The 10656-nt window shown below is 45.9% G+C and overlaps 1 protein-coding gene across 3 annotated transcripts; it reads left to right on the top strand.

The window, feature by feature from the left end:
- The first annotated feature begins 145 nt into the window (after positions 1 to 145).
- LOC106037634 (uncharacterized) lies at positions 146 to 10001 on the top strand. Of its 3 annotated transcripts, XM_013183612.3 has the most exons (7): positions 146 to 1335; positions 1601 to 1692; positions 3441 to 3503; positions 5396 to 5575; positions 8047 to 8234; positions 8845 to 8975; positions 9066 to 10001. In XM_013183612.3, exons 2-6 carry the CDS (start codon positions 1669 to 1671, stop codon positions 8963 to 8965), a joined length of 576 nt encoding a protein of 191 aa, XP_013039066.3. In that variant the 5' UTR covers positions 146 to 1335; positions 1601 to 1668; the 3' UTR covers positions 8966 to 8975; positions 9066 to 10001. The 3 variants fall into 3 exon arrangements, with proteins under 3 accessions (XP_013039066.3, XP_066861108.1, XP_066861107.1); XM_067005007.1 differs by lacking the exon at positions 146 to 1335 and having other exon boundaries at positions 1385 to 1692; XM_067005006.1 differs by lacking the exons at positions 146 to 1335; positions 1601 to 1692; positions 3441 to 3503 and adding an exon at positions 3937 to 4400.
- Positions 10002 to 10656: the final 655 nt, after the last annotated feature.

The following is a 10656-nucleotide window of genomic DNA, read 5'->3' as shown; positions in this document are numbered from 1 at the left end:
TGTGACTCCGGAGTCCACGCTGGAAGAGCTCACCTGGCTGAGGGCCCTGACGCCCACAGTCGCCCCCCGTGCCCGTCACATTGGCTTTGGGCCATGCGTGGCGGCACCGCCTGCGCCTCGAGGGGAGGCCAAGCCAGCGGCAGGGCCTGAAGGCTGGCACTGGGTGCCCTGGGCACGCTGTGAGGCCTCAGTGCTTCCACTTGCTCCGCATCGTGACCTGCGCCATGCCTGCCGCTACCTGGTCCAGAAGCACGGTGCGCTCCTCTTGTGTTTCTCACCTCCAAGCTCGAGCAGGCAATAGGCTTTTTATTTTCTTCTGATCTGTCTTAAAGCTGGTGGACTAAACAGCAAGCAGATGGAAACTTTCAGTGGGAAAAATGCGTCAAAAACATTAAATTGGGAAAATGTTTTTCGTTGTGTTTTAGCAGGTACTACACTTAGCTCCTCTTGCTGCCTTTGGGAATCTGTTCCCTTAGCATGCGTTTGTCACTGAGCAAAAATACGTTTGAAGGGAAGCAGAAAAGCTGAGTGGGGAACCTAACGTTGGGTCAAACAAAAATCAGATTCAGAATCTTTTTTCTTGCTAAATCTATTCAAATAATTTAGCAGGCTCAGAACATGTAATCTGTTAGATCCCAGTGAACCCCTCGCAGGCCCCAATCAATTACCTTTGATAAGTGATGGACACATAAAAAGCACCAATTTACCTGCTGCTGAATTGTGGCTGTTTTAAAAGCAGGATGAGCTGTCATGTAGCAATGCATAGCCTTGCTACACTGTTATCTGTAATGGAAAGCGAAAATGCTACACACAATGTAAAATGAGCAATTTCAGAAGCAGAATTACATTTCCACCCATGTCCATCTCCCGCCTGAGATGCTGTTGTTTTATGACATCATTTCCAAAAACAACTTTTTTTTTTTTTTTTAATAAAAATTTGCCAGGTTGGGGGTCTTTTTAATTCCCTTACACAGCTGGAACACTTTCGGTCAAATCATCTAAATGCCTCGTTCTTTAGAGGTTGAGCTCCTAAAGACTGCCTTCCTCGGCTGCTGCCCCCAAACGCACCAGCTGAGCTGGGGAGGGAGGCTCAGGCTGTGCTGCAGCTGCGTGGTGGAAGTCACAGCCGAGCAGAGCTCCCTGCAAACAGCATCCCTCTGCTTCTCCCAGCTTGCAGATAGGACTGGCTGCGACTGTGCCCCTGGAGATCACCCGCTGCCTCCTGTCTGGTCTGCTGCAGTGTGGGTGCACTGGTGGGGCTATTTGTACCGGCTAATTTTAAGCACCCAGTTTCTCTGCCTAAATTAGATGTCTAGACTCCTGGTATATTCAAAGGTGAGAGGCAGGTCGCTAATTACAGCGCTCTGAATCCCACCCTAAAAGATGCCTTGTCTGTATAGGGAGCCTGGGCACCTTAAGTAGGTGCTTAAAATGGGTATGAATATTCCCTATTGTATGCTGGGTTTGGTACTGCTACTGCAAACAAATAAAGAACCTCCTTGCCTTGCGTAAATCAAATGCCTGAACTGCACTCTTAAAGGAGAAGTGTTCGTAGTACGGGCGTGGAAATTAACTGGGGAGTCCATTTATTTTTGGCCAGTCTCCTGGGAGCACCTGCCAAGCACTGCCTCTCATTTCAAGCCTGACTGTTCCTGCTGAGAAAGTGTGATGAAGCTCCGAGTCTGGGTCAAGGTGAGTGCTGGCTCTTCATCAGCTGTCTGCCCTGTTTCAGAGGGGAAGAGGAATGAAACCTCAGCAGCGGATTTGGTGTGAGGAATGGCGTGCTCATGCTAGAGAGAGCAGGACTGAGAAGAAACAGGGCTGATTGTTTATGGTTTGGGTATTGATTAAATGCACCTGCCGGTCCCCAAGCATCAGCGTACAGTTTTAGAATAAAAATGTTGAATTGTAAATTCAAGGGAGAAAATTAATTCTGGCCTCGTCTACTCTGGGACGTTAGCCAGTCGCTTAAAGCAGGTCTTACGTGCACCTGTTTGAAACCGGAGTAGCTGACACAATCCAGGGTGCCTACGTAAAAGCTTTCCGGGACTCATTAAAGCCACAGAGTGGCCGATGGGGACGCCTATGTGGGTGGAGTAGGCGCAGGGCTGCATCCTGCAGGGCACGGGTGCTGGGGTGGCGCTGGGGCAGCACGGGGCACGGACCTGCTGCGGGGCTGCTGGCGGGGAGTTCAGGGCTTTGTTTTTGCAAAATGACTGTGATCTTCAAGTGGAAGGGCGCCGGGGCATTGGGGTCAATTCACAACTTGTGCTTGTTCTCTAGATTCCTGAAAAGCAGCGAAACCTGGTGTTTTTTGTTTTTGGGTTTTTTTTTCGTATTTTTTAACTTTCCACTAGGGACAAAAATCCCTGGCTAAGAAGCCGAGGCCCGAACCCAAAGAAAACATGTCTAGAGAAGCAGCATAACTGCTTTTTTGGCCAAGCTTTTTATTTTTTTTTCTCATACTACTCCAGAAGTCTGCAGAATCCAAAAGGGGTGAAAGAGTGCGAGGTGATGTCCAGTGGATCAATGAGCAGCTGTAAAAGAGCTTTTCTGCCGTTCCCAGCAGTTAATAACTTCATTGCACAGAACGGAGGTTTTCAAAAGGACCTCGTGTGTTTTTTGGCTGACTGAGGACTGGCGAGGAATGTTCATAGTTACTAACAGTGAGAATGTAATTTTTTTTAAAGGGGAGGGGAAAAAACCCTCAAATAAACAAACTTGCTTTCACCAAAATCTCGGTTCCTGTTGCTGAGAGTGTGCAGTATGTCTTGCAGCAATAAAATGGGGCATAAAGCAGCCTTATTCAGGCTGGGAAGTGTGGAAATTTGTGTGTAGAAGTGGTAATGTCAGGCAGTTAAGGTGTCTGCTTGCTTTTTCCCTCGCACAGGCAGGACAGGGGCGATGGATGTGGCTGGGTGAGTGTAGCGGTAAGGTGGGCACTGGCAGAGAGCAGAGGTGACGCTGGGTTGATGCTGCTCGGGAGGAAAGTGGCTTTGTTGGCAAATCCTGAGCACTGGCCCTTGGAGAAAAGGGGTGGCTGTATCTGCTTGGCTCCCGAACCTAAAGGAGACTTAACACAGCTAAATTGTACATGTCCCCTGGGGAGGGCTTTGAGGCCAAAAGCACTAAAAAGAACCTGGAGACTTTCATCTAAATACAGTCCTAGGAAATTACCGTGGTCTCAATCTAATGTGCACTCTGTCTTGTACAATGTTATCCCTCTTCTGTAAATAAGGGATTGCTTCTTTACTAATCATTCGACCTTTAATGGAAAAGTTCCATGAAGTGTAACAGAAGTTATTTTTTTTAAAAAAGGATGCTAAATCTTATTGCGTCTAAAAAGTTTGGGTTTGTCTTTAAGGGTTGATTTTTTTTTTTTCTAACCTGCCATAAAATTTTGTAATTGAGCAGTGATTTTACATTAAATCTTGTAACAGGTTAAACACCCTATGGAAGAGTGCTCATGTGCCTGGCGCTTTCTCTGTGACTCCTCTATAAAGGTGAGATTGAGTTAAAAACAAGTACTGGAGGTGGGTGAGCTCTCAGAGCAGCACCCAGTTGTCCCCTTGCTGGGACCGCTCAGGCTAGCTACATATGGGGCACCCGATATTACCTGGATTTATATGAATGTAATGTTTTTAACTCAGAATTATGGGGGTAATTTTATTTTATCAACCCCTGGGGACATATATTAAGCGCTATAATGCGTGACCCAAAAATAGGAAAATCTTTAAAAATCAGGCCCCTTCTGCTGTTGTTTTTTTTTTTTTTTTGCTGAGCTCCGGCAGCGGCTGCTGTCCTGTGCTGCAGCACGGGGAACATGCGATCCGACCCCTGCTGGTGGCACCAGCGATGGCAGCGGTCCGCCTGCGAGGGCTCCCTTCCAGCGCCTGGAGAGCAGGAGGAGGTCTGCTTCCAGAGCCGCTTGTTCCTAGCGGGGATGCTGCAAAGCGCATCTCCAGCTGCAGCAGAAATCCCGGGCTAGCAAAAAGAGGAGCTGGTGGGTGTATAAATGCTGACTTAATGAACAGAAAAAGATCTGACACTATTTTGACACATGCCTCAAGTGATTCCGATTTACACTCATAGAGCTTTGATTTTTTTCCCTGTCTTTAGCTTAACTCTTTTCCTTTCCCTCTTATTGTTGCTGTGATCGTAATGCTTTTCCTATCCCCCTGCTTACTCCCTCGCCTCCCATGATCTTTATCATCACACTGATATTTAAATGCAATCTAACAGACTTGCTGCGTCGGTCCCAGGCTGCAGGAGAGCAGGATGTGCGCCCCGAGCAAGCACGCGCGCAGCAAAAGCGCACCAAAAGAGCAGCTGCCGTCCAGCAGAGGGGTCTGACACATCGGGCAGAAGGTGACTGCGAAGTAACTGTGCTGATAGCCAGGGTAGGAGAGCTTCTGCGCTAGCACAAGCCTTCGCAGAAAGCATCTGTGTGCACGGATGTATTCAGGTCTGACACAATTTGACCGAAGTTTTGGCCTCTGCACATCATCAGCTCCTGCAGACCTCACGTATGTCCAGACCCCTGCGGTGTCAGGTGCTCCGGGCAGGCATGATCTTAGTGCTAAAGGTCTGGCCATCAAAATAGCCTCTTATTGCTACACAGGAGTGTAGCAACCGCGCTCCGTGCCCAGACAGAATTCCCACCGATGTCAAAGGTTTTATTTCCACTGAGAAATTACGAAGCGCTGCGGATTTTGGAATATTATCAACATTAAAACAACAGTCTGGACTGTGTTTTCCTTACTGTTGTCATGCGAAACACTTAGGGGTGACTCTAAGTGTAAGGCTCTGTTCCTCTTTCGTTCTGTTCATTTGATGGCAGAATTGCTGTCTGCTCAATTAATTTTGCCTGCTGTGCTCCGGCCTTTCACACAACACCGGGGAGAGAAAAGTCTTAGGGAGCGAGACAATGTAGTGCAAACCCCCAGAAGTTGTTAGAGGGACCCAGGGGAGGGGAGAGGTTCTGCAGGTTGTTTTTATTGTTTAAAACTGGTTTTCCTGCCGAACGCAAGTGTGTGTGACGCTGCAGAGTCAGCAGCGCACGGCAGCTGAATGGGAAGGAGGTTTTGGTGGGCCCACGTGGAAACCACGTCTGAAATTCTGTGCTAATTCACTGTGGGCGAGTTGATAAAGGATCAGGAAGCTGTTTCTTTCCCATTCAGGGCTGTCAGACCTTTTAACCACAGGGATGAAGTTTTTGCTGTCTCCCGTGGCTCCGCTGTGGGAACGCAGCCCGTTGTTTGGGCTCCGTTAATGTTTCTGCTATGGTCAGGCCACGAGCTGATCCTCGGGGAATAACACTGATGATAATTAGGCTTTCAGTCCCCGGTCCTGAGCCAACTGCAGAAGTGTAAATATTGTTACTGCTGTTTTACAGGTGAGGGGAAGACGGGTGGGAAGAAACGTGATCTGCCCAGAGAGTTCAGTGCTGCGAACTGATGGAGCGACCTCAGAGAGGTGGCAGAAAAAGACAGCGCTCGCTATCGCTGCTCTGGGAGAGAGTGGGGGACCCCAAAACACCACCCACTTGCAGAACGACACCATCCTGGATTCACATGTAAGCTGTCACATTGCTGGGGCACAAGGGGATGCAATCTGTTCAGGGCTGGGTGCATCTGGAGCCTGGGCTGGTGGAGCTCTCACGCTGCCGGTGCAGGTGTTGGAGCCAGTCCACCACGTTTCTTCCCTTCCTAGCATCTCTCTGTGGCCTGGGTTCATGCTTGGCCCCTCTCTGCTGGTTGCACGAAGACTATAAAATGGTATGTGTCGTTTGGCATGTCTCTGCCTGTTGTGGCTCCTTGGGAAAGCTCAGCACTATGAGCCTACTGCCTTCCAGATGCAACGTCTACCATCCCCACTCCTCCCGTCGAGCCAGCGCTGTCCCTGGTGGGAGTGTTTGCTACATCAAAGCCCCGGTTTGTACTGCAAGCGGATGATTTCTCTGGTATATTTACACTTGTAAGGGAAGATTTTTTTTTTCCCCCTTGTAAATATCACGGCACTTCTGTTGCTTCTGTGCTGGCCCATCTGTGCACCATTTTCACTTGTACTGACTCATGTTCACAGAGTAGTAAGAGCCGTCGCTAAGTGTTTTAATTTCTGCTTTAGAGTGGGCCCGTTTTGCTTTTCAAGTTAGTTCCTAGGCAGTTAAGTGATGGTTTTCTTTTTTTCTTAATGACATCTCTGGGCTCCATTGGTATCTATTTTAATAGTTTGCAGGGTTTTGTTCAGATTTTCCAAGATTTCCACTCCTGTGTTTCTGGAATTTGTTGTCAGTAGTGAGATGTTTTTTCTGTGTGACAAGAAGTCACTGCGCACATGCCCTCTCTGAAAGGCTGCAGCAAAATCTTTAGTCTGTCGTAACACTGCAAGTTCAGATATTCCCCAAGAATAGGCGAAGGTTGCTTGCACAGATGGCATTCAGGCCTCTTGAGCTGTGTTGTGCTCTTTTTCATGAGTGATCATAAACTCGTTTTATTCACCTCTATCTCTTTGGGTAACCACAGTAGACAGCAGCTGTTTTGTGAACCACTCTTGAATATTTTGCCATCGCTGCTCCAACTGCACACAGGGTTGTCTTCATTGTGCATGGTTCAGACTTTGCTCTGGAGGTAGGCGGATCACAAGCCCTTTCTCCTAGCCACTTCCCTGGCATTCAAGGAGATGGAGCACCCGTATCCTCACTTCACAGGGGGAGGTAAGGCACAGAGAGAGCCTGTGAGCTACATACCCTTTTGGATACCTCATGTTCCAGAGTCTGTGGCAGGATGTTTGATGCCACAGTTCAAAGCTCAGCTCTCGGTGACTTCAGCACTTAGCAGCTTTCCACGTGAGACCCTTGCACAGGAAAGGTTCAGGAGAAGCGAACGTGCATTAGTGAAAGCCTTGGGCTAAGTGGCCCATACATCACAGAGCAGTGCCAGGAAGGGATCGAGAGAGTTCAGTTAAGCACAGGATTTGTATACCTTAATTAAGAGACTTTCCTCTCTCTTTAGATTCTCTCTGTGTGGCTATTACCATCTCATTCCTCCAACCTCCTACCATGCCTTGCCCTCTCTACATTAAAGTCCAAACAGAGCTCTCTCTTTTTTTTTTCTTTTTTTTTTTTTTTTTTCACTGGTTATATGTGCTGAGATCTCAGCTTAAACCATCTTCTAGCTCTCTTCTGGCCAGGTCCTGCAGAGGCCCTGCTGCTGAAGGGAATGCTTGCAGTGAAACCCTACTGAGCCCTGCAGCCGCAGGAGCATCCCCAGGCCCTGCCAGGTGCCCCATGTGTTGTCTCACCAGTGCCTGGCACAGTGGAGCATTCAGCTTGCTCAGCACTGAGGACAGCCAAAGTAGCTGCTGGATCTCTGCTGCACATGTATAAACAGCAAGTACATATATCTGTATCTATCTGTATGTCTATCTATAGATATTTATGAGAATGAGGCTCAAAACAGCCAAATTCTGATATTTATATCAGAAATATAATATATATATATCAGAAATATATATATATTTCTTTCCCCCCTCCCTAGGAATATGGAAGGACATGCATTTCACAGCAGCCGAGGCTGACAGTGCTTCGCAGTTCTGCTTTTAGAAGTGTGGAGTGTGAGAAGATATCAGTAAATGACAAAAAGATCCTTTTAACAGGGGCAAAAGAGAATCTTTTCCCTCAAACGTATTCTTGGAAAGACTTGAGCCATTTCAGCTGAAATGAAAAAGTTTAGCCTGAGGCCAAACCCAGCTGAAGAAATTTTCAGCCTAAACAATTAATTATAGATGAAGTTATGAGCAACCAAAACCAGAGTTATACAATAGTCAACTGTAATTATAGTGGTGCTTTTAACTCTGCCTATAACAGAGGCATGTATGTCAATGTAAATTCTTGGGTTGGTCTCAGGAAGAGCCTTGTGGAGCTGTTTATAAACCCGAGCTTTCTGATCTGAGGGGATGGGAGCGAGCATTTTGCATCAGAAATAATCTGCTTTTGAAAGATGAATTAACTGGTGACTTTCAAAGCTGTGTCTTGTCTGTACTCAGCATTTACCTAGGGTCACTTTAGCCGTGATATTACGTTTCTGCTCTACGTGGGAGGAAGGGCGTAATGAAGAGGGAGCCTCCTATGACGGAGAACAGCTCAGTCATGAGAAAGCTGGGTTGGCAGAGATTAATGGGGAAGCATCCTGTCTGCAATATCACCATCTGAGCAAGCCTTTCCCGGGAAACTGGTAAGTAACCTCCCGATGGAGGAGGTTGTCTGTTGTAAAAAGCAGTTCCTTGCTTGACAAGGGGAACGCACAGACTGGAAATATGTCCTGAACAAACAGTTCCTAATGGGGACCTTCATGCCTTGCGCAGTCATGGGAGAGCATTTTAGAAGCTTGCACGTGGGGGAATATTCTCGCCTGTGTCGGCTGCTAAGTTGAGCTACATGTGAATTCTTTCAGCAGTAGAGGTACTGCTGACAAACAGTCGTCTTCAGTGATGAAAGGAGTGCAGGTGAGAGGAAACTGTGGGAGGAGATCCTGCTCTGAATTTCTTGTGGAAACCGTAATTATGTGAATCAGTGTAGAGAGGTATGAGGGTTTCCAGTGTAAGCTATAAAAAAATGCTTAGGGAAGCAATCTACGGATGAGACTGCTCATTCAGATCTTATCTTACTCATGTGGGAGCGTGGAAATCTTTGCGTTCCACCTTATCTCTTCTCCCCCGGGAGATCAGTGTTGAGAGAGCTTGACCTCTCACTTACCATTTCAAATCAAACCCAGTGTAATAGTGGCTTTGGCTGTGCAATGCCTCAATAAATTAATGAAATAATCTCGTTCCCTGCCATTGTAGGTCGAAATGTATCTTGCCAAAATACCACTTACGTGACACCTGGAGGTTAGTTGGAACAGCGTACAGTTATGTCAGAAATGCCCTCCCTCCTCCTGGCTTTCTCTGCATGTACAGAGCTTAGCATGTTTCAGGTAATGGAAGTTTGTGCCTCTGCTTCGGAGCAGCTCTTGTTTTCTATACGGAGGTTCCCTGTTTCTCTTCTCACTCCTGGGCTTTTGCAGTTCCCCACAGATTCAAGTGAAGTTTAAATCAACATTGATTCAAGGGAATCAGTGCGAGGAGATCCCAGATCTGGAGTGGACGTTCTCCAACAGCAGCAGAGTCTCGGTGCCAGCACAGGAGTATGCGCACAAGGAGCTCTCAGCCAGAGCAGGCCCAGAATCTGTTTTGCTTTCTCACACTTGGAGCTGGTATATTTTAAAGGATATCAAGCGGCAAATGTGGCAAAGGGGAAAAATTGCTACAGACTGTATCTGGCAGAAAACCAGCAAAGATAAAATACCATACGTTCTGTGCAATGAGCTCCTACATAAATGATTCATTCACTGGAATACAGCTGGGGTCAAACACCTTCTATTTGAATAGCCAAAAGTTATGCAAATATTTTATGTGGATTTTTCTCAAGAAAAGAAAGAGGGGGAAAAAAAGGACAATATATCCTATTCCCATTTAAAAATAAAATAAAAGCTGTTTATCTATGTAACTTTTAAAAAATCAAAATCCCCCAAGAACAGTGTCACTGTGTTATACACATATATTCAGCAGCTGAATAGCTGGAAAATGACAAGATATGCCCTAGAGATGCAAACTCTGAAAAGATTGCTTGTTTTCCTCTGTATTGCCAGCCAAGTCTGTTCTACAAATTGTGTGTGGTGGAGATCACACTATTTCAAAATATCAAATTGCTAATTAAAGAAACTACTCGAGGAAACTTTCCAGTAGAACAATATATGCAGTGGGATAATAGTAGTCACTATTTCTTTAATGAGTTTCTTTCCTAACCAGAATTTCTTGCAATACATTCAGTGCAGCCATTCAGTTAGATTATTATGAATCACATGTGTATTATTTCTGATTTGGTATTAACATAAAAACTTCTGATGAACCATAGTATTACAAAAACAGGTTTAGTGTATAGAATGGCAATATCATTCCTGCAGATAAAAGCCTGGAAATGAAGGTCCTCATACAGCAATACAATTTAATGTGTTAGTTTCTAGGCTTAAGTTGCAAAGGTGCTGAGAAATTATAGGTCCAACCAAAGCCAAGAAGAGCAGAGTGTCTCTGGATGGACAGATATGTAGATCCGCAGCATGACTACTGCTCTGTGGTACAGTATTGCATCCTGCAGGATCTGAATCAGCAAAAGATAATGGGAGGGGAAAAATCTTTCTTAGTGTGTGTTGTCATAACATGGTTGGTTGAGTTAGAGATTTTCTTAAAATACAAAAATTTTGCTAGAGCAAAGTAATTTAGCAATGCCATCCAAGGGACAGTATGTAGAAGCCCTTGTGAAATGATATAGGTAGATCAAGTCAAGAAAAAAGTGGTTTAGTTGTGTAGCAGAGTGAAGAACAGAGAACCCAAGAAATCTCAATTCTCTTCTTCCCAGTTCTGGGAGAAGATGGTGGCAAAAATATTCCCTTTAGGGTCTGAATAGAAGTTGACATAATGAGATGAATTTCCAAAAATATTCCAAAAAGCCAGACAGCCTTTTTCAATAGCTTGTTGAAGGTAACTAGGTGCTTCATTTGGTATTCTTGAAAATCCTTCATTCCTGCTCAAGAGGTACTAGAGAATCTCTTTCATTTT

Source organism: Anser cygnoides, chromosome 13 (assembly GCF_040182565.1).
Source record: "Anser cygnoides isolate HZ-2024a breed goose chromosome 13, Taihu_goose_T2T_genome, whole genome shotgun sequence".
Lineage (NCBI taxonomy): Eukaryota > Metazoa > Chordata > Aves > Anseriformes > Anatidae > Anser > Anser cygnoides.
The sequence above is the reverse complement of the archived record's forward strand: the minus strand, read 5'-3'. Positions and strand labels throughout refer to the sequence as shown.